This window comes from Strongylocentrotus purpuratus, unplaced genomic scaffold (assembly GCF_000002235.5).
Source record: "Strongylocentrotus purpuratus isolate Spur 01 unplaced genomic scaffold, Spur_5.0 spur5_scaffold_2, whole genome shotgun sequence".
Lineage (NCBI taxonomy): Eukaryota > Metazoa > Echinodermata > Echinoidea > Camarodonta > Strongylocentrotidae > Strongylocentrotus > Strongylocentrotus purpuratus.
The window spans coordinates 1432146-1460068 of NW_022145605.1; the positions used below are offsets into that span (position 1 = coordinate 1432146).

A 27923-nucleotide genomic window follows, 5' to 3' on the forward strand; every position below is an offset into this window, starting at 1 on the left:
TGTATTTTTTGTTTATTTTTCGTCACATAATTAATGAACATGTATTTGCTCTGGGCGACTCTGTCATTGAATTTTTGAATTTTTGTATAAATAAAACTATATTAAAGTGACTTGGTAACTATTGTTGAAGGTTGATGAAAAAATTTGCTTTTTTTTTGTAAAATATATTACTTACTATATTCCTTCCACTGTACTAACCCTCTGACATGCAAAAAATCCTGAAAAAATTCTCAAACCACGAAGATATATATGGTGTTCTTTGAAGGCGTCGATGTATGACACCCTCTAACAGTGATTAACAGTAAATTCTCCCAAACATTTTGGAATTTTCCCAACCGTTTTTCCATGAAAAAAAAGACATAAAACAGGCTATACAAAATCTATCAACACTTAAATGTCTGGAATGGAATGTAGAACCATTTTATTGCTTTATGATATTTCCATTCACCTAAAATGTAATTAAATTGTTCTAATGTAGTTATCGATCAGATCAGTTTTTCCAAATTTGTACCATGAATAATAGTCCGTTTTCACTCAAATTTTCAGATTATCTTTAATTGTACATCTAGCATTGGAGTCACTACCTTAGCACCACTATCTCTCATTTGAACAATGTAACCAAGTCCTTTTAAAGGCACACTGTCCTACTTGTAGCTACTTGCTCCCTCTATACAGTGCGTCCCGAAAAAAACTATACACTTTTGAAATGGCTGCCGAATAGAAAAATATATGATTATAGGGGAAAAGCTTTATATGTATGGAAAGCTCATAAGCTCAGCTTTCGTATGACACCAAAAAGTCCGAAAATAAATCACGCTTGGGTGAGCACTGCTCACTTTTGTAAAGGGTATGAAAATTAGGTTGCGCAGGAATTAGCCTTCCAAATTGTGAGAGGTAAATCCTTTAGAGCTTACGGAATTGAGGATGATATGACCAATTTATGATCAATTGTGATGAGTTTGGGTTTGCTGGTTGAAATTTGTGGTTTATGGGATTAACATTTTATGCATGAGTGAACAGGAATTGCATTTGTTATTACCGTATAGCAATGTAACTTTCCATGGTAGGCTCAGTGGAGTGTTCATGGGAGTCAGGACGGGGTGATGGTACATGGTGCAGGGGGAGGTGAAATGTAGGGTAGGACTTTGTTTGGTAGATGGGATAAGGGTCAAGAGGACATGTATGCCCCTCCCCCTCTCTTTCTCTCTCTCTCTCTTTCTCGCTCTCTCTCTCTCTCTCTGCCTGGGTGTGCTTGTGCATATCTGGACATTCCATTACATTCAGCTATCAATCACTTAATCGAAAATGTGCTGTATCAGCCAATCAGTCAATCAATTAATCAATCAAGCATTCAATCACCATTCAGTATTTCAATAATTTAATCATTCAATCATAATTAATCAATAACTCAGTCAATCACTCAATCTATCAACCAACCAACCAGTCATTTTAGCACTTGAGTTTCTGTAAATGGTAAATGGGTAACCGGAAGAATAAATAGCCAACATCTGTGATATTCCTCTTTTCAACAAACCGTATTTGAATAATCAATTTACATAATCCCCATCTGGTTATTAAGTAAATCAATGAGATGTTCAACTAATCTTACAATAATTGAAATTTGGGGTGAAGGTTTTTATTCAAAGTCACAGATGTAAAAAAATAACAGTTTGTAAGATGGAAATTACAACATGTACCATCACCCTATCCTGACTCCCATGAACACACCACTGAGTCTACCAGGGAAAGTTACAATGCTACAATAAAAAATGAAATTCCTGTTCATTCATGCATAAAAGTTTGGTTTTATAAACCATGTAATTCACTCAGCAAATCATGAGTGTATCATATCCCCCTCGATTTTGTAAGCACCAAAGGATTTACCTCCACAAATTGGAAGGCTAATTCCTGCGCAACCTAATTTTCATACCCTGTACAAAAGTGAGCAATGCTCACCCAAGCATGAATTATTTTCAGACTTTTTGGTGTCATATGAAAGTTGAGTTTATGAGCTTTCCATACATATAAAACTTTTCCCCCAGAATCATATATTTTTTTATTCGGCAGCCATTTCAAAAGTGTATAGTTTTTTTTGGGACGCACTGTATAGAAAACTTCCCAAATCGGTGCCTGTTGGTCCCCCATGATCCTCTTTTTCTTATGTTTAATGAGAGCTGAGTTAATGAGATAGCCACCTGTCACAGTGACCTCGTTGCAAGCGCGTAGCCAGGATTTCATTTTAGGGGGGCGGTAATGAGCACGCGAAGCGTGCGAATCACTTAAAGAGCGCGCGAAGCGCGCTCCCTAGGGGGGTGGGTGCAGGGAGGGGGGAGTTTCCCCCCTCCCGCGCGAAGCGCGGAAGCTTTGAAAGAAGACGATTCGTTGTACCTTTCTCGACTCATAATCCTTGTCTGAATTCAGTCCCTCCCCTCTCTCGCGCGAAGCTTTGACGTTTCATTAAATTATTAGAGAAAGAAGACGATTCGTTGTACCTCTCTCGACTCTTAATCCTTATCTGTATTCAGTCCCTCCCCTCTCTCACGCGAAGCTTTGACGTTTCATTAAATTATTAGAGAAAGAAGACGATTTGTTGTACCTTTCCCGACTCATATTTCTTAATTTGAACTCAGTTTCCCCCTTCCCGCGCGAAGCGCGGAAGCTTTGACGATTCATTGTACCGTTCTAGACTCCTTTTCCCTTTTTCTTCCTACGTCCTCTTTCTTTTTTTCCTTCTCTTTCTCTCTCTTTTTTTTGGGGGGCCGGCGTTTTGGGGGGGGGCGACCGCCCCCACCGCCCCCCCCTGGCTACGCGCCTGCCTCGTTGGCTCGCTGTGTGGTCTAATCCCTTCTAGCTGCAGTAGTAACGCCTAAACTTTAGTACTGGTAATGCGATTGCATTGTGAAAGAAAAGGTGTGGAAAGGATCAGAAACAGTTGATCATGTAGCATGTAAGTAGACTTGTCTATGCTAAAAAGAATTGTTAAACAAGCGGAAAAAATTGTAGGGAAGAATCTAGACTTCGAAGATATATGTAGAAATAAAGTACTTGACAAGGCGAAATCAATCTACCATAACAGCCGTCACCCCTTAAATAATAATTATGTAGCCCTGAGGTCAGGAAACAGGTTAAGATCTCTAAGGTCCAGAACGAGCAGGTTTCTCAATTCATTTGTGCCAAGCTCAATCAGGCTGATGAACAAGGAGGGTTTAATCTAAGTCTGAATAAAAAACTGAATTTAATCTGAATTGTGAATTTAATTTGAACTGTGAACCTAACTTAATCTGAATTATGACTGAATGTAATCACCTATTTTGAATTATAACTTGCATTTAATCTGAATTGTAAATTAATTTAATTTGAATTATGAATTGTAGGTGATCGGAACTTGAGTTGAATTATATTATGAAATATGAACTGAATTGGTCTGAAGAATAAATTGTATTGCATTTGAATTGTGAATTTAATTTAACCCGAAATATGTATTTAATTTAATTACTTAGTTTGAATTATATATTGAATTTGATTTGAATTGTTAATTTTATATTAATCTGTACTACGAATTGAATTGATGTGAATTATAGATTGTAGTAATCTGAATTATGAATTTATTTAACCTGAATTGTCAATTTAATTTAATCTGAATTATGAATTGTACGCGATCGGGATTTGAATTGAATTATTTTCTGAAATATGAATTGAATTTGTCTGAATCATGAATTGTATTGAATTTGAATTGTGAACTTAATTTAACCCGAATTATGAATTTAATTTTATTACTTAGTTTCAATTATAAATTGAATGTGATTTGATTTTGTTAATTATATTTTAATTTGAATTACGAACTGAATGTGATCGGGATTTGAAATGGATTTGATCTGAATTACGAATTGAATTGGTTTAAATTTTAATTGTATTTAATCTGAATTGCGAATGAATTTAATCCGAACTTGAACTGAATTTAACTACTTAATTTATGAATCGAATTTTAGTCTGCATGTTGAACTATCGCATTTGTTGTTACCTATGTCCAAGTTAAATGTTCTACTCTGTACCCATATGTATCTTATTGATGTTTATAATGTGTAACCTTGTACTGACATGCAAATGAAACAAATTTCCAATCATTGGACAATAAATTTGAATATGAATATGAATATGAATATGAATATGAATATGAATATGAACTGCAAGGTTCTGGAGTCATCAAAATCATAATAAATTTGACCGAGTCTTGGTAAAGTAACAAGCACTCATATAGAAAGCTATATATGGGACAACACACATGGTGTCGGGGCTAGTACTTCCTTGATTTCCTTGTCTTTCTATGCTCATTACTCAGCCAGTATACATTTTCTTCCGACATTGTTTGGCACATGTCATTTATTTGTAATCTTGAACATTCAGTGTAAGTTTCGTTTGATTCTGTGAGAATTTTTTTTTTTTTTTTTTTTACCAGTACTGGAGTTTATCTTTAAGGTCTATAATGCAAAAGATAGGTCTTCTCTTGGCGCTCATTTTTAAGAGAACAATAAAACCATGTTACAAGTTTTCACATCCCATATTCTATTCAATACATTTTTTTCTTCATTTTTTTTTTTTTTTTTTTTTTTTTTAAGGAGGGGGGGGGGGGGGGCTGAATACAAAGCTTCGATACACTGGGATAAATTTGTTAGTCCCAAAGGAGTTTGTTACGAAGTTTCACCATACATGCACTACAGTGTACTACGTGTATATGTATTTCAGAGAGAGAGAGAGAGAGAGATAGAGTCTAGAATTATAAGGAGGGGAAGAAATGAGGGGAGATGATGTAGTACATGGGTGTGGTGATATACAGCAATGACGTGACATGGTTTTCGTTTTCGTGTCATGTTGCTGCTTCTCGGGATTTTGCCCAGGTAGTTCACCACTGTGTTACAGCAATTTGCTAAAGTTACACGTGTCGTTCAATAATTGATTGATTTATTGTTGTTTGGCTGAGATAAAGCCAGAGATTTTGTAGGTAAATGGTTGTTTTTTGCACCAGTTTTAGAGTGTCTGAGGAATTAGACTAGCTTGTATTTTTCTTTTTCTTTTTTAGAGAAAGAGAAAGAGAAAGAGAAATATTTAGTGCGGTATGGTATGTAATCCCGTAGGATTTTTGTGCCAAAGTTGATTTTGTTGCTGTATTTGCTTCAAAAGGGTTCCAATTGGCCAAAAATGATGGGGTTCAAATTTTCAGACCCCTCCTTCATTTCCTGGGGGGTCCTAAACCGGGAGCCAGTGGGGGTAAACCTTGCTGGGAAGGAAACCAACTTCCATATGTACAGATGTAAAGATCGCATAGCTCCACATAACAAATTGACCGTCTGGCATTTTCTAAGTGGTGGGTGTGGCCAGGTGGACGCCCTTTTGACGACAAAATAGTATTATGTAAATAATATTTTAAGGAAACATTGAACCACCATGAGTTTGGTGTCATATGAAAGAGAGTTAAATTACATTTTGATACCAATTTCAAAGAATTCAAGATTAATTAACATCACAAATTTAAGTAAAAAACATGATTTTTGTGATTTTTTTTGAAAAATTGAATTTGATCAAAAAACATTATTTTCCATATATCAAAATCGGAAAATTGCATTTTTTCATAACTTTCCAGGAATTTGCTTATGTACAACGACAATATCCTGTGCCAGGGAGAGGTTTATATATCATTTCAATAAAAAGTTATAGCAATCCAAAGTTATTGATTTGATTTCCACAAAAACAACATTTTTGCCCACATGTGTATTAACTGTATGCATATACGTGCATTAGTGTATTAAGGATCTGTTTTGAACTAAAACCTCTAATCATCATGTATTTGGTGTCAAAAGATGGATAATTAAAATACATTTATTCTGATTTCAATTTCAATGAGTGATGTAGTGTGTGAAATATAAATTTTGAGCCCAAAAGGTGCTTTATTGTAGATATTCCTCTGATTTTTGCCAGTATATCGGTATATTAACTGGACAAAAGTAATTAGACATTTAGTGCAGAAAGTTCAAAGGATTTAGAGCGCTGAGTGCAATTGATAAGTTCTTCTTCTGTACTCTGGGATGTTTCAGGAAATGTGGACATTGGCAGTTGCCTCCCCCCCCCCCCCCCCCTCCAAACCCACCCCGCCCCTTCCAGCCGCTTGTCATAATCTTGCCCATGGCCAAGAAAAGTTAGTGCATCGATCAACATGAATATAATATAATATAATATAAATAATACCCCCTGGCCACACCCACCACTTAGAACATGTCAGACGGTCAATTTTTTATGTGGAGCTATGCGATCTTTACGTTTGTGCACATGAAAATTGGTTTCCTTCCCAGCTAGGTTGACCCGCGCCCCACTGGCTCCCGGTCTAGGACCCCCCTGGAAATGAAGGAGTGATCTGAAAATTTGAACCCCATCGTTTTTTGGCCAATTTTTTTGGGACCCTTTTGAAGCCAAAACAGCAAAAGAAAAATCAACTTTGGCACAAAAATCCTACGGTAGCTGTTTCAGTGACATACCGTGGCACACTAATTGCGCAACCAAGCAGAAAAGGTAAACAAAGGTGCACGTGATGAGCAGACAAGGTCGCTTAGCTCTTATTGATTTTAGACCGTGTGATGCGTGCACTGACTATTATGCACCCAAAATATTGTACGAAGCCCATTTCCAATCCACGACGCACACACGTTTGCAAACCTATTTTCGGGATCAAGATCGGGAGGCTGTGGTGTTATTTCATTTTTTAACGGGACTTAAGTAGTGAAGTGACAGCTTTGATTTTGGATCCTTTCCAGTTTCTACAAAGTTTTTCTTCATACAAAACTTATGCTACCACCACCAGTGCAGTATCACCAGTGTACCAATGGAAGCGCGGCCGCTCTTCGACGGTACACTGCACTACGTGTAGCGCTTGCACACAAATAATTAAGTTACACGAATGCTCGGAGGATTAACAGTACAAACTGGACTGCAGTCGACCATTTGATAATTTTGGCAAGGAGCCTAAAGTTCTTGGTTTTGCAAGCGAGAGCCCAGTTTCTCTGATAATGTACAACGCCAATAGATTCCAGCAATACTTAGTTTCTCGTCTCAATTAAAACTGAAAATTTTCTTTTTGTGATTAACAAGTTTGAAACCAATCATGACGACGGAGATTTTAGACAACAATAATACGGGGGAGATGACCGTGTTGAAGGTGTACGAACTAGCCGCAGATGCCGGGAGAGAATGCCAACAGCTGATTGAACAGTTTGGGCAAGAGAGTGCGAGTAATGTTACACTAAAAATCATTTCCATCTTGGAACACTTGGAACTTCTAGTAAATGAGAAGACAGAGTTGGAGAAGAAAGTTAGCAAATTGAATGAAAACCTTGTCACCTGCCAGAATGAACTATCGAGAAAGACAGAAGAAAATGCTCATTTACTAATTGTGAGTATTGACTATTGACAAATGTATGACTGGGATTTGGAAGTACATGTATGCACAACTAGTTTATTCTTCGTTTCATAGTCGTTCAACTTTTTTTTAAAGGCTGTGGGATAGGGGTATGAATTAAAAGATTTTGTCCATGTGTAAATTTAACAATTTTTTTTTTAATACTATTTATTTCATTCATGATTCATTGCATAGACTACTGAGTATAATAATGTAGGAAAACTTTCTGTAAAGCAATATTCTGACAAATTTCTATGTCAAAGTATATGATGTATTATGTATGTAAACTTATTTTGATTCTTTGTACGTTTGTGAAATGTGAACAAAACAAATTTCCAATATTGGACAATAAATTGAAATTGAAATTGAAATTGTATTCGTTGCCACAGGATCTCCATAAGATGGAAGACCAGCACCTTGAAGATTTAGAGCAGTGGAAAGAATTCCTGAGTGAGGCCCGGAGAAAGAACAAGGAGCTCAAGAAACAACTTAATGAGAAGGAAGGGCAGGTCAAACAAGAAAAAGGTAACTATGACAAGATCACATATGAGTATTATACTTGATTTTATTATTATTATTATTATTAGGTGGTGTATTATCGACAGATCACCTATTGATTTCGTCAGAACTTTCTTTCTTTATTTCTTTCATTTTATCTCTTCTACCCCCTCTTTTTTGTGCATAGCATAACTCTTTGATCGATACAGTCAATTTCTTTCAATTTTGGCACAGTCATAGATTATTTTCAAGTTCATCAGGTCATCGCCAATTTGTGAAATTTTCTGAAAATCAACTCATGATCAAGGTCATTACCCATCCAGTCAATTTCAGGTTTGTAAAATGCAAGCATTCGCGTACGTCCACGCGTCAGTGCAGGCGCAAAATTTAAAAGTGATCAAAATCACTTTTTAATCAAATAAGAGTACGTTTCAGGCCATTTTAAGCATTTCTAAATTTTGTCCAAATTTCATATCAGTTTTCCATTCTCTTTGAGGTCATTTAATTACCTTTCCCCCTCTTTGAGTATGTAGAAACCAAATGATAAATCTTCAATTTGAAAGGCACCTAATTTGCAATTTCATGATAAATTCTTATTGTATTCAATTGCATGTAGGCTATGAGAAAGTTACATGTAGACTGTTAAATTGAGAAAGTCATTGGCTTCTGATCAAACCATGCACATACAAGTCAACTTTGCCAAGAATCTCACTTATCACATGATTGCTTCAATATTTGTAGAATGTCAGAACTACAGTCTGCAGTGCCAGGATGTATACAAATCTGAGATTGGATATGGGAAAGTAAATTATTGAAATTAAAAGATCTCTGGAGGTTAAGTGAATTAGAATTAAGATAGTTTCCAAGTATTCAAAATTAAAAAATAGTAATTACATTTGTTGAACTGTTAATTGATCTTTTTTAAATGTAAGGAATATCTGTGTAAATGTAAAATGTCTTAGTTAACAAAATTGTTGATAGTCAATTAGAATTCAGTGGTACAAATATTTAATCATCAGCATTACTAGAAAGTTGTTCCAGAAAGGAATTCCATTCCATTGTCATCTACTATGGAATCTTGCTTTCCACTAAAACTTGAGACTGATTTCTCAATATGTATGTATGTTATGATTCCCATACTGTAAACTGTAATTTACTTGATGTGCGTGTAGCCGTGTACCGATGCACAGGATCAAGCCCAATTTACGGATCATTAATTATATATTTGTTTTACAATCATTGTTATGAAAGCAATTCAATGTATAACAGTTATAGATTATGTACATGTAGGATAGATATCAGATATAAACTAGATGCAGTAGGATTGTTGAATATATTTGATTAAGAAAATTTGGCAAAAACATCTGTACTTTTAATTAATTCATTTTAGATATATGTCATGTTTAATTTTGTTTGATTAGGTTAGGCTAAACGATGCAGAACACAACAACATCTGTTAATAGTTCTCTGGCTTAAGTCCTGTGGAAGTGAATAGTGATATAGGAAAAATAATACCGTATATAGGCCTTTATACAAACAGCAACTAGTTTGAAATGTACACATTTGAGACAATGCCTTATTGATCTCATACATATATACCTTACATTTGTTGCACACTCAACATTATTCCTCAATGTAATGAAACTTGTTCCTCTGTCTCTATGTCTGTGTGTGTGTGTGTGTGTGTGTGTGTCTCTCTCTCTCTCTCTCTCTCTATTTTTGTGTGTGTCTCTCTGTGTTCCTCTGTCTGTCTGTCTCTCTCTCTCTCTCCTCTCTATCTTTCTCTCTGTGTGTGTGTGTCTCTCTCTCTCTCCCTCTGTCTTTATCTCCCTATCTTTCTATCTCTCTATCTCTATAGTTTCATATATACCAGTATGTTCTTGCATTACAATCATGTATGATTAATAATCATGCTGTTAGTTTGGATTGTACCCATGTAATCATAGTCATAATACATGCACATGTACTCCCCGTCACCACCATCATCAGTAATGCACCTCTACACCACAATATTTGTCTCATTGATATATTACCATCAGGCCTTTTAAAAAAAAATGTTGTATTGCCCTTTAGGTGCCAAAACATGGTCGGTCAGTCTGACATTTTTTTTTTTTTTTTTTTACTTAAAAAAAAACACTCCCTCCTTTGGGCTAACATTTCTCAGTTTTGAATGCTTGAATACATTTTTTTTCTCTGAAAAATGGTACCAAAAAAAAAAATTAAAATTTTGGGGTCGGTCACAACATCTTTTTTGTAAAGGCCTTATTCATGATATTCTTCAGCCTCTCTGCCATTTCATGATTCTTCCACTATTAAACAAAAGAACAAGATCTTGCATATATAAAACAATGATATTTTGATTGATTGGTTCGTTTGTCATCTTTTCTAATTCGTTGCCAATGTTTTTTTTAAATTTTTGCTTCCTAGTTATGGAGCAAGAGACATTGAAGGTGTTACTGAAGCTAAAAGAGACGGTGGACAAACAGAGAGATACGATCCGAGCGCAGGATAATGATCTCAGGTCTAAGAACCAGGATGTGGAAGCAGTAAGAATCTTTACAAACTTTTCTTGGATTTATGAATAGAGATATTCTTAGATTTGTGTTTTTCTGATTTCTAGTGTTATTATTCTGTTACTAAAGTAACTCCTCAGATATAAATAAATGGCTGGGAAAGTTGGGAATAGGACGGAGAGAAAACCCCCAAAAAGGGACATTTAGAAAAAGTTTTGGAGAGAGAGCCTCCGGGCCTCCTCTTGTGGATAGAGGGGGGCAACCAATTTAATCCAGAAAATTACTGCTATCTACATTTCTCCATCAGCCTACTTTGCTCATGTGATCAGAACATTTCTGGTGTCAAGTAAATCATTTATACTTCCTGTTTTCAACTACATAATTGTTTGGTTGCATGTTGCATTGACTGACCCTACATATATATAATTTCACTTTAAAAAGAAAAGTTGTGTTACAATTTGGATGTGCTTGTATAAAATAGGTGTCAGTGTGTGTCTGAAAATGTTGACTTCTGAGGTAAAGAATTCCTTGAAAACACACACGTACATGTATATGATATGCGATGATTGTGTTCAATATGTATGTATGACAAGCCTCAAGAGCATACTTTTATTATTCTGTATTGTTTGTTCATTGTGTTGGAGCAATATTCATAGAGTCTAAACTCCAAGTACGTTCAATGGATGTATCATTCTGTAAACATCCCAGCAGATAAAGCTAGATGAGATTCCAGCATGCTGGCATGGTATGAGTAGATTGAGTACCCCGTAGAGTGGTATACCGTATGGTACACCGATGTTCTGATTAGTGGCTTTATTGATTCTGGCATCACACCCCCTTCACTGCATGGTTGTCTATGCACATGTCATAATGTCAAAGGTCAAATCTAGCATTGTGTGTGATCGTCATATGGATCAACAGACACAAAAGGGTGTTGTGTGCCAGAAAAAAAATCAGTTAAATGATTTATGTAAAGAGTTAACTGACACACAAATGTGTGGTGTCCTCTGACCATGTTGATTGCTTTAGGAAGTTATTTGTGGTTATGTGGTGTGATGAAAAGTTAGTCAAAGAAATTAGAGGTTTTATTCTCAATTAATGATCAGAGATTTCAAAGAAAAACTCCCTAATATGGTGGATTTAGAAGAATGATACCTTGACAGGACAAGTACATGTAATATGTACAGTATAGTACAGGAATATACATGTACCTCTATACATATTTTGGTCTATCTGTGTAGATATCTGTCTCTCTCTTCGTCTCTGTTTGTTTGTTCGTCCGTCTGACTGTCTCTATCTCCCCCCCCCCCTCTCTCTCTGTCTATCTCTCTGTCTCTCTCTGTCTCTCTCTCTCTGTCTATCTCTCTGTCTCTGTCTCTCTCTCTCTCTATCTCTCTCTCTCTCTCTCTCCCTCTCCCTCTCCCTCATCAATCTGTCTGTATGTATCTTTCTTTCCCTTAATAACATTATAGCTTTCAATTCCTTTCAATATCTCTATTTTCTTGTTCAGTCCAAAATATATACCTTTTGCCATGAGACAAAAATGTTATACTTGGATACTGTACAGGACTATGGTTAGGGCTCAAAGTCCAGAAAAGAAAGAACTGGGAAGCACATGCTTGAAGATAGTATAGTACCACTTTATCATATTTTGTCTGCTATTCATGATTTAGCATAAGCATACATATATTTATTCTCCTATTTTGTATAAGCATGAAATGAATTCTTTGATAGTAATGCAGTATGTAGTGATGCAATACTTTTTTTACACAGAGGAGATTATCAATGAAATATATTGTAACCACATGTATACAATCATTGAGCCAATTAATCTCCAATTATTCCTAGCCACCTGAATTCCGCATTAGTTTCCCATGGATATAAATCCTTGTTGACAGAAGCCTATAGAACTGTTGACAGGAATAATTAGAGCCTCTATTAGTCAATACATGTATGCAGTCATGACAGGATCACCATTTGCTCAGTTATGGCATTTCCAGATAATAATATAATTAACCATTGATCATTGTAAATAATTGTAAGTTAGTTTCAATTTACTTTCATTTTCACCTTTAGAATAATAATAATAAATAGGTACTTGACAATCTACTAATTGATTCTGTCACTTAAATATCGCATGCAGAACTTCATATTTCATCCTGCATGTTAACATTGAATGATACATGTAGCTTTAAGATTAAGCTCATTATCAATGACAATTCTGATCAGGTTCTCTTTTTTTCTTATAAGTATTTTTTTTTTGGGGGGGGGGGGATGAGTAGGTGGTAGTGTGACTAGTGTCAAATACTTCAATAACAATTTTACTGTTCAATTTCCAGATAACATTCAGGAAATGACTTTGCCCACTTAAAATGAAAGTCAAAAGAACATCACCATTGTAGGGAAATTACAGGAAGCTATTTAGAGTAGATTAGATCAGCTAGGAAATGAAATGCTAAAAAGCTCGGCTAAGTGCAGGAAGGAGGTGCATTGTTTTGCAAAGAGAGAGAAGCAATGATGCCATCAAACTATTGTTATCCCTATCTCTAAAGCTTTCCAAGTATTTTGGAGTAACTAGCATTGAACGATTCCAATAGAATATAGGAAAAGTCATTGTCGAATCATCAGAATTGTGTCAAAAATACACTGTATCTGACACCCCCCCCCCCCCCCCCCATCCTAAAAAAATAAGGTTCTCAAATGTAAAGGTTGGTAATTTTTATGAACCATCAGACTTAACCAATTGATCACTGAATTATCTTATTCCTTTTCAAGTCTTGATCGTTTTTCCTGTTTACACGCGCCTTGAGCACTCCACAGAGTGGATTTGGCGCGATATAAGTTACATTATTATTATTATTATTATTATTCCCATAGGCTTAATACAGGGACCAATTGGTTTCCAAAGTCAGTAGGCCTGTTTTCACTATCTCGAGATTGCCAAATATCCAGCTATTTAAACTATCCCGATCGCAAACTATCCAGCTAATTTGCGTCTTTATCAGACCGGAGTAGCAATTAGCAGGATATTTGGTCGGGATTGTTATCTCGAGATATCTTGGGATAGTTTGGAAGATATCCCACTATTTGGCAAAATTTCCAGCTATTTGTCCTGTGTGTCTTCACCAAAATATCTCGAGCTAATTTCTCAAGGTCGAGTTTCAAGTTTCGAGGTCGAATCTCGAGCTGATGATGACGCGATTTGTAACTTCGGGATTATTTCCCAAATCAGAAATAGTGGGCTTTTGGTAATCTCAAGATGATGGAGACGTGCCTAGTGAACTCATTAACCTCATTGAGGAAAGCATTTGATTCTTCCAGTGTTGATTCAAGACTCATTCAGCAAGCTAATTGACCCTTGTCAATCCTGGCCTTAATGAGTATCCCAGGTAGTCATGATAGTCATCTGGCTGGTCAAGGGGTGAAAGTGTCTCTGGGACAGATCATCTAGACACAGGAATCCACTTCTGGACTCCTTCTAGAAACGCAAGAGCATCGCATAGTTTAACCTTAAAAGGAAATCACTGATGACAAGATTATTATTATAAAATGAAGACATAGAATTAGTTATAGGTCATATGTATTTTGTGATATTCTTTATTAGAGAGACAACTAAACAACAGTCAATGCACATTTATAGAATTGGCTGTGTAAAAAGCCTTTAAGCTTTGACTATGTAAGCCAAAAACGATTAGGAAAAAAAAAAAAAAAAACATGAAATCAAATTTTGAAAAAAAAAGGAAAGACAGAATCAAATCGAACTCTGTGAACATGTTATAATGGAATTGTTCACAATCACTTCTCAAAACATTTCTATATCTTATTCATCATTGTGTATACTGCCCATTACCCCTAGATTGGGTCAAATGATATGTATCTGTGTGTGTCATACTCCTCTTTCCTTGTATAATAATAATAATAATAATAATATGGTTATTTATATAGCGCCGGTATCCGCCAGGTTCTGACGCTCATGGCGCTTTACACATATTACCCATATAAATATTGTGTGTGTTTCTTTATGTGACAATTCTGTATACGATATTTCCCCCTGTGTGAAAGACTCTAGATGTGTATTCCAGTCAGTGTTTGATGTATAGGGTTGATATGAAATGAGATTCACGTATGTACCACTGTACCCTAACCAGATTGTTAAGAAAGGTCATTGGTTGGTACCTGGAAGGTGATTAAAGATAATCATGAACAAGTAATATATCCTCCACCATCTAATAAAGTTTAAAGGTACTCCTTAACTTTTGAAAATAGATGTTGAAAGTTTGTCCTTAAGATTTTGAGGATTGAGGATATCTAGAAGTAAAAAATGTGTAACCTACTTTAGGTATAGTATTTTAGTACTATTTAGGGCATTTGGAATATAAGCCTCATTCCCATTTGCTGTGATGTGTCAATATCTTACTACCGGTACACAGAGTTAAAGGAAAAGACCAGTATTGGAAACGCCTCAATTTCAAAAAATGAAATGGAAGCTCTTAGTACCAATCATGTGAAAGAACATGTTTTGACTAATACATGATGATAAAAATTTTGCCAGGAAACTGCCTACTAATTGATATATTTGGTAAATTTGTTTATCTACATGGTCTGTGAGAGATAAACGCACGTGTTGCGCACGTGTGCGTATAGTCCCATATACATCTTTCTGTGTACAGTGCTTGTAACTTTACGAAGACTGGGCCAAATTTCTTATCATTTTGATGATTTCAGACACCGATACTTATATGCTAGATGATCAACCTTTTCTGATCGATTCCACAACGTTTCTGTCACAATGCAATCACATGACCATAACTGGTCTTTACCTTTGAGTGAAAATGCATAGGACCACATTAATTGAGCACAGGTACATTTTTTTTCACATCCTCGATCTTGCCATTCATTTACACATTAAAAAAGCCTATCATTGTGAACCTGACCAGTGTCATGTGATCGAGCCTTTATCCAAGTGCTGCTTGTCTCTCATTACAAGTACAATACATCATGTATGTGCCAAAGAATATACGCAGACAGACAGACATTTGATATGCTTCCTTTCTTTCATCGTTCAGTTTGGAGCACTTTCAATATGACTGCTCACATGATCAAAAGTAAAAACATTAGAGGTTAGAAAGTGAAGGCAAGTGTTATTTACAACGTGGGATGAAAAGTATAGGATGCTACATGTAGCTACACTTGTAGGTCGAATGCTTTTTCATGGTCATGGCTTTTTTTGTTTTTTTGTTTAATAACCATGGATGAAAGGTGGACTAGTTGAATTAGGGCCTTTGTTGAATACTCGTAGATGACTAGATGTAAGCTTGAATGTGTCACATTCTCATGAAACATAAATCAGGACAAATCAATTTTTCATATACTTAAAAATTACAAAACTTCGTAAGGGTCAGAATAATTTAGTAATTAACTGTATATGTGAAAAAATAAAAATATCTGTTATGAAGAAGGTCTCCTTTTGTTTTCAGTTTTATCTGTTTGTAGTTATGAGGTTAATGTTGGGTGAATATACTCAGAGGTTCATAGCACCAGTGAAACCTACCAGCATCTCTTGGAAAGTAGTTGTTGTTGTTGGTTATATTTATGGCGCTCAGTCAGATTTGACTATTTATTTAGTCTAGTTTTAAGTCGGAAAGTACCTGTATACCAGCAAAGTAATAGCAAGCATTATGCATGTATAAAATAGTTACATACAGTGTAGTTAGGTTTTTATAATTTTTATAGCACTCAATCATCAAATATAAAAATGGGAATACACTGTAGTATCCATTCATGAGAATATCCCATAAATGATAATAAAGATGGTTATGTGAAAAATTGAGTATTGTTTTTTTTTATGTAAAGTAAAAATGGAATTTTGAAATAAAGAAGGTTTCCTATATTTTCGATATATTCTGGTTAGAATGTCTCAAACAAATTCCTAAATCCCTGGAGAAAAAAAAAGAAGAGAAGAGCAAATAAAAAGCAATAGCTCCCTTTCCTTTTTTCCTTACAGTTTGGTAGCAACAAACAGAAAGATACAGGGGAAACAAGAATCTTGCCAAACTGTTCTGAAAAATATATCACTCTTTTGTAGTTGAATTCCAAAAAAAGTGAGTTCAATAATTGTATAGAATCATGTGTTAACAGTTTTTCCTTCACTCTCTTTAAAGTTGCAGCATCAAGTTGAAAATTTTGCCAAGATCAACAGCTACCAAGAACTTGTGCAAGATTTGTGTTAGCAAACTTTTTGCTTTGCTCTTTTCACAGTTGCAGCAACAAGCTGATAGACTTGTCAAAGTGAACAGCAACCTGCGGCGGAAACACGAGCTAGTTGAGAGCCACTCTCGGAACCTGATCCGACAAAAGTCCACTCTACAGGTTGATGTGATGAGACTGAATAAGAACCTGATAGAGCAGAAGACTATGACAGAGATAGATGAAGCTGATGGCACCATGAAGGACAATCCTGAGGTAGGTTTGTAGGGAATACAGCTAGTAGAGCCAATGTAAAGGAATGTTGTGATGAGGACAGTTCAAACATTACTTGTTACCTTCCAACAGGATCTATAATACGTACATGTGCATACCTGCCAACCACCCCGATTTAGGCGGAGTTCCTCCGCATTTTTCATACCAACTCCGAATTCCGAATGCATGCCTCAAAACTCCGATTTTTAATTTTTTTTTTTTTTTTTTTTTTTTTTTTTTTTAGAGTGGAGAGTATATAACTATTATGTTTGTATTTCGAAATGTAAAGCGCCTTGAGCATGTTCATGTAAAGGCGCTCAATAAATACCAATATGTATGTATAAGACTAAAGCATAACACAGCACTGATAACCAGATCACGCCGACATCCGCGCTCGCGCTCATAGAAGATATACACAGCGCAGCCCGAACGTGATCGTTAGTTCCCCCCCCCCCCCCCAATCTACGGGCTACTACCCCAATCCTTCGGTGGTTCGCGACCTCGTAGTCCATCCAGAAAAATTTACTCCTAATTTCTCTTGTCTCAAGTTGGCAGGTATGCATGTGGTTATAATTCAAGGTATCTGTCTCTCCCTTAATAAAACCCAAGTTATGTAGGTAACATTCTTGAACATAGTCAAGATTAAAGGGATTCAGCAGGATCATTCTTGATCATTGTACTTTTTATATGGTCTTCATCACAATCCTGAAACTACTACTAATAATAATAATAATTGTGGCTTCTTATATAGTGCACATGTCCGCCACGTTGTGACGCTCCTGGCACTGCCCCAATTATTACCCTGGCTTTAGCAAGGGGGCCACTATGGCACTCTAGCATTTTAAGGAATTAATTCCTGCCAGGTACCCATGTACATCACCTGGGTTGAGTGTGGCAAATGTAGATCAATGTCTTGCCAAAGGACATTAGTGCCTCAGCGGGACTCGAACCACGGACCTTGTGATCAACAGTCCGGCGACGTATCCACTCGACCACGACACCTCCGATATGAATATCCACTGTAATAAACAATAGGCAACTCAGACATCAAGAGATATCCAAGAGAATTATTTAGATTGCTGATCACTATTTAAATCACTATACTCTTCTTTACCTCGCTATATCCAGGTTGACAATAAAGAAGGGGAGAATAAGATGGCTGGTGACCTCTCTCATGACCCCAACCGACCTCGCTTCACTCTGAACGAACTCAGGAAGGTCTTGATTGAGAGGGATGAGATGCATCTTAAAGTAGTGGCCTTGGAAGAAGAACTGGAAACATACAGGTGAGACCAAGTCTTCATATGATAACCCCTTAATGCCCCACTGCACTACTTATAGCTACTTGCGCCCTCTATACAGCCTTATGTTAATTGAGAGCTGACTTGATGAGATAATCACCTGCCAGTGACCTTGCAGGGAGGTCTAATCCCTCCATGCCAAACTGGTGCAGAGGGGCTTTAAGGCTTGTTCATGTTTACCCATGGTTACCCATGGTTACAGACGAGGCAAAATAAGATAATGGGCTTCACATATCTGTATTTTACTACACACAGATGAAAGAAAATGCATATGAACTATGTTGCACAAAGCTCCATTTTTTCAAACCCACTTGATATGCACTTACATAAATAACCACTGTTGTTTACTGTGCTGTATGTGAACAAGCCGTTAGAGGTAACCGTCACTTATTTCTTCTGCATGTTCGGGGTTCCCCCCCCCCCCCCCCCCCTCAGTGTTATTTAGGGAACGCATATTATAACTTAAAAGGGACTATTAAAATCACCTTTCTTTTTTTGTCTGTGGAGGTGTCTGTATCCTTAAATGATGTTATCATATATTCAACTGTCAGCTTTTGTGAAAAGATATTGAAGTTTGAGTACCTAATTGCACTCCAAGCTGAGTTAGTTGTGGGTAGAGTAGTTGATGTACTAGCATGTACATAGCATGATGAATTAGGACAACCAGTATATATGTCTTTGCTTCATAATTTATTTGTTTTTTGTTTGTATTCATGTTTTTCCAGAGCTGAAGAAGACCAGACAGGGTCCTCTGCAAATACTTCCTCTCCTTGTCAACAAGAAGAAAACTCTGGCAAAAACAAGCCATCAGGAATCAGAAAATTGTAAGTATCTTCCTTCTGTACTCTATGATAAAGTGAGATAAAGTGAAAACTGGCTGGCTCACACTGTACAAATAAACAGTGTGTTCAAATTTTAAAGCTTGCCCCCCCCCCCCCAATTGTTTTGACTTGTGACTAAGAAAACATGATAAGGCACTTGGATCAGTTTCAATCAAGCGATCTCATTTGAATGTCATAAAATGTAAACATGATGTAGAATGGATAGATAATGAGATAAAATCCATGATTAGAAATTTGTCTGAAGATAAAGTAGAACAATTGTTCGCTAGAATTGTCTCAGAGAAGAGTTAGGTACATGTACAAATTATCATAATGATTTGGAGCACCATTAAAGTGGTAACACATATTTTGATGTTTATAGTTAAGGCACTTAAAAATGTGTGGGGGAAAAGACACAAAGCAGTGCACTAATGAAATAACTGAAATGCATGTCATTTAGGTATGGCAATGCAGTTTGTATTCACAACAAAACCTTACATGTCAAAAGCATAGATGCACCAGTTATCCTTGAATTCAAATCTGTGCAATACAAGCTTATATACCTTCAGAGTCAAATGAAAATGAGAACAATTACATTTTTGTAAAATATAATTTTGTGAAAAAGAGCAGTGTTTTTTGACAGGCCAATTTAATTTTTTCACTCACCTGTACCTCACAAGGGCTATTCACTGTAATTTGTTATCAGGCTGTAATTATGAAAAAATTGTTCTGCAATGATCCGAGTGAAACCATATTTTGAAGTAGAGATTTTTTTTAAAAATCATATTTAAGTGAATGGTCAAGTAGTAGGACAGATTCTTACAGATACTGAACAATTTTTTTGGAGTATATTATGTACCCCAAGTTAGAAGTATTTGCTTTATCTGTATTATCTATGCACATACATAATGGTGTCACAACACAATTTCTCTCTTATGAACAGATTTGCTGAAGCCATAATGTACATCAATCACATAAAGTGATTCTTGGAAATAATAAACGTATTCCTCAGAATATGGGTAAAAAGTGAGAAATTTAAGATACTGTCATTGCTCTAACAATTAGCCACCCGCATGTCTGAGTAATTGTTTTGTTGCATGGATGCACACTACTAGCCTTAACATAGTGCTGGGGGAGCTGCAATGATATCACATGACCTAGCATTTTTGATAGAAAAGTTTAACATTTCATTTGTTTAAATGGTTTTTCTACATAGAGCATTTATCTATAAGCTCTTTTCATGTATTATTTGATGCTATTAGGTTTTGTATTCATTATGTTTGCTTTTGGAAAATAGTTGTCATTCTAAACTGATGACTAACAGGAGAGTTTATAAAACTGCACACGTTGAGTTGTCTATCATGTATAACCCTTTAGATACTATTTGATTCTTATAGTACACATTTTCCATAGACTTCAGCTTTTTTTTTCTTCACACATACAGGTTAACCTAATTGTAAAGTTCATCTCAACCACTCAACCCATTCTTATTATCTCATGTAATGATTGTTAAAGATCCGTAAATCTTCAGTTAGTAGCTCATAATCTTTTCCAATATCATTCACTCCTTTTCAATTTCTTTGTCATCTTTTAAAAAGGAATCTTACAGTATCAAAATTTCATTTCATTCATTTTCATCATACATATTTTTTGCCTTTCCTTTTCTTTTACTTTTCTTTCATTACATGAAACCTCCTTGAGCAAGTTTCTTTTGACAGAAGAATATACAAAATGCCTTTTCACTAAGGCTACCGCATGTTGTTCCTGTATTCAACATGGGAATGTACAGGGAATTTTTAATTGTTATTGCTTTTTGATATAGCCTTTTAGTATTTAAAAATGGATTTATCCCGCTTTCACTTTCTAGATCCATGTCTCATATAACCTCTCTAGTTGTGAAGATTACTAAGTATAGTACTATTATCACTGTCCATGATATCATTATCGTGCTTCCGGACTTATGATGCATCTACGTATTGTATTAGTTGAGTTCATATGAAACCATAAAAGTATACAAAACTTGCAACTAGTAATTAAATAAAATAATGGAATATCGTATACCACTACAGTAAGAACATATCATACAAAAAACATTAGTAGAAAATGTGAAACCTATTTAATTCTCGGTGTTAATATATAAGAGAAAGTAGCCATCAAATATAAAATGGGAATTATCATCATTATCAACATAGCATTTGAAATCATGTCTCCAATAGGAGCAAAGTAGCTATGTGTTGGGTTGAAGGTCATGTAATGTAATGCTAATGATTTGAAATATCCTCCTGCAAGTAAAAAGGGGTTAAACCAACAATATGTTTACTTACTAGAAAAAAAGAAAATTGAGCATACCGTTCCTAATCACGATAGACTACAATCTCAACCCTACTGAATCAATTGTTATGGTCTAAAAATGGCCAATTATTGACTTCTCCTTTTCTATATATATTTTTTGTTTGCGTATCATTATTTTTCTTATAAAGATATGATTTAATTATCTACAAGATCACATTAATTCATTTCCTAAATGACATGCAGTTGTATGTATCAGTTCTAGCTGCAATGTAGGATCATCATAAAACACTTATCAAATCATCTTTAATGAGATTACTTCAGATTACAATATTCATAACACTCAAAGAAGTAACAACTTTGAGACTTTATATGACAATCCGGAGCTTGAAAATCAGCATTTTAACTTATCAGTTTGTTTACTTGTTGAAGTCATTTTTATTTCAGATGCAATTCCCTCACACATTACGTTCATGCAATGTTCTTCATTTGTTTTGGGGTTTTTCCACAGAAGTTATTCCTGTATGTGCATGCTTGATATGATTGTTTGCATTAGATAATTTGTCAAATGCCTTCATGCATGTAGGAATGTAGTGATCATATAAGTAACTTCAAATTGTTTTAGATTATTAGAAATGTAAAAAGTCATTTTTAACCCTTTTTATGCCTCCGCCACCGAAGGCGGTGCTGGAGACATTATGTTTTCTGATTGTCCATCCATGCCCATTTTCGTTACCGTGGTAACTTGAGAACCATTGAACAGATTTTAACCAAACTTAAAAGGAATATGAAGGATGAACTGATTAGATTTTGGGTTTAAGTGGTCAAAGGTCAAAGGGTCATGAAATTATTTTAAATACCAGAAAATACCTTGTTACAATAATAACTTTAAAAGGATTGAAGCGATTCAAACCAAACTTTGGGGAAGTACGTGTAAACATGCAAGGATGAACTGATTAGGCTTTTGGTGGAAGAGGTCTAAGGTCTAAGTCAAAAGTTACAGGGTCATAAAAGTGTTAATAAATACCTGGAAATACTTTTTTACCACAATAACTTGAAATGCATCAAAGCAATTCAAACCAAACTTGGCTCAAGTATGTATGAGCATGCTTGCTTGCAAGGCTGGGCTGATTAGATTTTAGGTGTAGGAGGTCAGATCATAGAGTGACAAAGTTTTTAAAAGTACCTTTTTACTATGATTATTTATTAAATATCGAACTCGCCTAACTAGGCTTAGGTATGTTATGCCTTTAAAAAAAATAAAGGAAAAGCAATTGGTTTCATGAGGTTAGATGTATAAGCATGGAGGCATATTAGAGATGCAGTCTTCTTCATCTTGTTTGTTATGCCTTTTTTTTCTTTAAAGGTATTTCTTGCTGCTTTATTTTTTTTACTTGCATTGTTAGCATGCTAACAGTTGATTTAAAGTAATTTGACTTACAATATTAATCAAATTGTGCAAATTGTGATTTATTTTTATTTTTATGGTCTCTTGATTGAGATTGATCTAACCTGTCTGCTATGATTTATTAAAGTTCTACAAACCTTAGTCATGATCATAATTTATTGTGATTGTCAGCCAGGTTGCAATAAAATTAACTTGAAAACAAGAGGTTAATAAGTATGAATTGCCACTGTTGCCACGACAGTTTTAGTAGAACCTTTGAAAGTGAAACAAGCATCAAGCACTTGAAACCTTGAATCACTGTTTATATTTACAACATTCTCCTATTATGCTATCAAGGTTCTTTTGTATGTACTTCCTCATTTTGAACAAAATCATTCACAAACATGAGTAGCAAGATTGTGGTAGCAACATGGTGATTCACTGAAAGTTACGAATTGAATTTAAGTCCTATAAAATACAATTAACTCTTAACCAACTTCCACCATACATTTTTCCATGATATATTGAAGTCTAGTCAATGCCCCATCTTTCCGAAGATCAATGTTCACCACTGAAACAAGTTATTATTATAGTGAGGTCATGCAACAGTCTTTGAATGATTGCGCAGAAACTTCCAAGTCTAAGGCCAAATCAAGAAAGTAGGTTTAAATTCAAATCGTGGTCTAACCATTGTTTGAACCTCCACCTCCACCATCGCTTCAATGTCCATGATGTCTTCAACATTTTCTCATTTTCCTTCTTTGTCTCCTTCTTAATATCTATTCAGCTTTGCAAATCTGTTCAAAGGAAAAGACAAAACAGATGTAGAGGAAGAGTTGAAAAAATGGGAATTGCTAGACCTCGAGCAAGAGGATTTCATCTCGTCTACCGAAGATCCTCTCACCCAATCTGTCCAATCAGAAACAGCTATGCCCACCACAAGAGGGAGCCCTAACACATATACTGAGAGATCTAGACGACACTCTGACATCACACCAAGCAGCAATAATAACAATGAGGCTCCCGTCCCAGGCAAGAAAAATGACAGTTGGTTTTTTGGATCTAAATCGCGATCTCCCAGCAAGCCCAAAGAGATGGTTGATATGACATCACCTAAGGCTTCTTCATCACCCAGACGGTCAAGATCATCATCACCGAGTGATCTACCGTTGCCAAGGGCAACCCCTCCACCTGTCAGACCCAGTAAAAATGAGGATGAGAGTGAGGATAGAGAAGGTGTCTCAAACACCTTTTCTCTTGATACAAATATCATGCCCATACAAGCCTTGATGTACCCTAATTTCTAAGTATCCCTAACTTCCTAAGTTGATCAAAGACATTCTGTTCCGTTTATTTCTCATTTCTATTAAACATGTACTACGAAGATACAATATAGAATTGTATTCATGTTTATAATGCAGGAAATTGCCTGTTGTAACTTTAACAAATGCAAATTTTCAGTAAACCTGTATTGTCCCAACTGATTATATAAACTCTATTGCTATTGTGGCAGAAGGGTGCTAATTTAGTATCTTGTTAGAGATAATGCTCTTCTTGTTCTCTAGATCCATACTGCAGTAGGTCTTCCAGCCATGAGTGAAAGAACATTGTAGAACTCATTTGAATGTAAGTCTTTGACCTGGAGAGGACCTCATATAGCATATACAAACTAAATAACATTATATGGAGTTTATATATCTGTATTCATAACTAAACTAACCTGTCCAGGGCTTATGAATAATGCTCTCAGTATAACACGGCTTCTAGGAATTCCCAACTTATTTCATTAGAGTCAGAAGGGCATTAACTTTACCTAGGTGATATGAGTTAATACCATTCTGGCTCTCTATAGATGATCTTAACCCATTACATGTTGGAACCAAGTGGTATGTGTACTAGCCTATGGCAATGAGTGAATTCAGGAGTCAGGGGGTTAGATAGTTGTATCCTTTTATTGTGTGAAAGGAGAATTAAATATACCAATTTGTTTTTGTGTATACATTAATGTGTTTGTGTAGTGCAACAAGTATCTTTGTACCCAGTTAACACCCTTTGGGTTCTTCTCAGATGAGAAATGGAACTCAAGTCTTTTTCCTGTCATAGACTGCTTTGCCATTTGATGTACAATGCGCATTTGTAAGTCAAATTTATTCCTTGAAATGCGCCGTATGCTGACTACAGCTGCCGGAGCTAAAGCTTGGGTAATAATATCTAATCTTCTTTGCATAGTGCTTCAGGAAGTTACGTCATAGTGAGATATGCTCCAGACAAGAATGGTTAATTCTTATTATAATTGTCAGCTGGAAGCGTTTCTTGAAGGAAAGAATATTTAAATTGTTATATCTTGTGAATTTTTTTCCATGAAAATTATGATTCATCCAATATAATAAAAATTATAGCAAATTATAAATCAATTACTGAAAAATTACTGGAAGTGATTGATTTATAGTTCGCTATGGTCTCATGAAAATTGTAATTTGTGTATATATTTCCTTGCCAGAATTGGACATGAATTTCAGTTGTTTCAATTAGAAAACTTGTCTACTAGTGTACTTAGCTTTTGTTTATTCCTGAAATATCTTATATATCTAGATGCAATATAATGTTCTAACTTAACCTTTATGCTTGAAATGTTGGCATTGTTATATAGCTAATATCTTTCTTCTAGAGTTCCATAGACTAAATTATAAATAAAAAAACTGGTAATATGGTGAGCAAGTCTGCAAGCAATTTCAGTCTTCACAATTTTTGGTGTTCTCTGATGCTCGTTTAATATATGTGTATTATCATATATGTCCTGAATAAGAAATATACAGGTGCTCGTTCAGTTGCGAGGATTTTTGATCAGGTTTCTATTTTTCAGGTTAAATGTGAATGTGTATTACTTGAAGAGAAGTATCAAGCTTTTGATTTACTACGTTAAATTCACACCCACAAAGATGTGTTATAAGAAGGAAGGTGATGTAAATGGGTACCTGGCAGGAATTAATTCTTTGGAAAGATAATGGTAGGTAATGGCAGCACAGCTAAAGCCAGGGTAATAATCTCCAAGTTTGGAAGTGCTTAGTGATTGTATTAAGTGCTATTTAAAAACTGAGTATTATTATTATTATGATAAATGGCGTGCATTCAAACATTGTGAACACATCTCCTGAATGTATTTTATCATTGAAATGTCATGCCTTTTAATAATACAACTTATGAATTTAATTGGTTCAAGTTGTGTAGACTTCTGAAGATTTTACTTGATCGCAGAACTAAATTTTCTTTACTGAATACTGATGCATAGTACCAATATTTGTGTAAAATTGAATGAATTGAATGAATTGAATGAATGGATGAATTGAGCAAGATCTAAATAATTTGTACCATTTTTTTCTAATGTTAAATATCTAAAGGCATGACAGTGATACTAAGTTAAACAGGTCACTTTCTTTTTACAGTGTACAGCCTTGTCTTTTTATTAAAATATACACAAACTTGTCAACCCTGCAACCTTTTTTCAAAGTGAATATGACTCATAAGAAAAATATGGTCTGAAATTAAAAAGTTCAATGCCAAGGCAATTGCCTTTTTATCCATAATAATGTTTTGATTTACCAGTTTGCAGATTTCTTTCTTTTTATAGGCTGATAGTTAAGGAGCAGATGACATTCAAAGAGTTCCCTATAGTGTTTCACTGCTTCAGATTATATATATATATATATATATATATATATATATAATTTTCAACCAAGTAAATACATTGTTGCAATGTGCCATATACAATTGACCAAAGAATAGTATGGTATTGAAATTATTGAACTAAAAGAGTTTCTCATTATATTTCCATCAGTTATGAAAACTTCATTTATATCATTTTATATACAGGGAAGTAGCATTACAATTGTGTATTTCATCTTTCTGTGGTGCATATAAAGTATATCAAATCATATTTGGAATTGGCTTTTGATAAAAACAAGGAAGTGCCTCATTTTATAGTTGAAAAGTGATTTAAGAAAAAAAAAAAAAAAAACAGAAATATCAGGGCAGACCTCTTCTATTTCAAACAAAGAAACCGGGTGCTAAATATTTGTAAGCGTGGTGATTCATTGTGCTGTGTGGTATGGAAACAATGATCCAGAGGTTCACAATGTACAGTACAAGTATATTTATAGAATGCTGTAACAGTACTTTTGAGGTGAACATATGCTTTTTTAGCTGTTCTTTTTCAATTTTTGCCAGGTGCCTAGGATTTTACCCCAAACATAATTGAATTTTCAAATTTGGTCATTTAACTGTAGCAAAAGAAAAGAAAAACACAAAATTTTAGAAGAAAACCAATTGCTATATCTGTAATTCATAAATAGACCTTTCATATTAATGAAATAAATTTCAATAGAAAATGACCAACAAATTCTAGAAGGAAGTGGTTTATATTAAATCATTTATCATTTTAAAGTTGCATCTACATTTTGAATTCAGTACAGATGTGTTTTAAATACATTGCAAAAATGGAAATGACTTCATTCAAGTTAACCTTGCCATGAACTTGGGGATGTTAGTATTCACAAATTGGTTTAGAGTTAGAATATGATATCGCAAGCCTTCCCCGAATTCAGTATATTAAATTTCCAAAGAAGCTTTCAATTTTAAGACATTTTAGATGATTATACATTATATCCTACCTGTGTGTATATTCTAATGTTCTAATCAATCACATATTGAATGTACAAAGATATCAAAGATAATATTGTTGTAATTACTGCTATTATGCTGGCAATCTCTTCACTAATACATTAATTCATGAACACATTTTATGCAAAACTACGATTTCAACTCTTCCACTCCTTCAACATGTGTTTGAATGAGGGTTATATGCACGTTGCTACTTGTGTGAACAAGAGATTCAAATTATATTTCAACTTGTATTTTATTACTCGTTTTGATGCTTTTTATACCATGATTTTCAAAATAATAAAGGCCTATTTTCTAGCCTTATCATAAAATCTTTGTTCTTAATTGTGATTCATTTTTAGTTTGTCAAGTAAGAATATGATACTAGTAATGTAAAGTGTACGAGGGTTTATGAAGCTAAACGTAGATGGCGTGTGTATGTATAAAGCGGGTCCAGCCATTGAAAAGACACTTCCATCATGGGAGGATGGAGGGGGGAGGGGGGGGGGGCATCGATCTTAATACAAGTTAACATGACCACTGACAAGAGGTAGG

At 35.1% G+C, this 27923-nt stretch overlaps 1 protein-coding gene across 2 annotated transcripts; it reads left to right on the forward strand.

Annotated features, from left to right (window-relative positions):
* The first annotated feature begins 6624 nt into the window (after window positions 1-6624).
* On the forward strand, window positions 6625-27701 carry LOC100893667 (RILP-like protein 1). Of its 2 annotated transcripts, none has more exons than XM_003730410.3 (7): window positions 6625-7438; window positions 7834-7969; window positions 10370-10488; window positions 16714-16917; window positions 18043-18200; window positions 18941-19039; window positions 23500-27701. In XM_003730410.3, the coding sequence occupies exons 1-7, from the start codon at window positions 7151-7153 to the stop codon at window positions 24017-24019; spliced, it is 1524 nt and encodes a 507-aa protein (XP_003730458.2). In that variant the 5' UTR covers window positions 6625-7150; the 3' UTR covers window positions 24020-27701. The 2 variants fall into 2 exon arrangements, with proteins under 2 accessions (XP_003730458.2, XP_030847254.1); XM_030991394.1 differs by lacking the exon at window positions 23500-27701 and adding an exon at window positions 19980-20029 and having other exon boundaries at window positions 6626-7438.
* Window positions 27702-27923: the final 222 nt, after the last annotated feature.

Bases quoted from the DNA above. Each gene is read 5' to 3' on its own strand.
- LOC100893667 (XM_003730410.3), top strand. From the start codon at position 7,151: ATGACGACGGAGATTTTAGACAACAATAATACGGGGGAGATGACCGTG. The intron at 7,970-10,369 runs GTAACTATGACA...TTTGCTTCCTAG, and splicing joins GCAGGTCAAACAAGAAAAAG to TTATGGAGCAAGAGACATTG. The intron at 18,201-18,940 runs GTGAGACCAAGT...ATGTTTTTCCAG, and splicing joins GAAGAACTGGAAACATACAG to AGCTGAAGAAGACCAGACAG.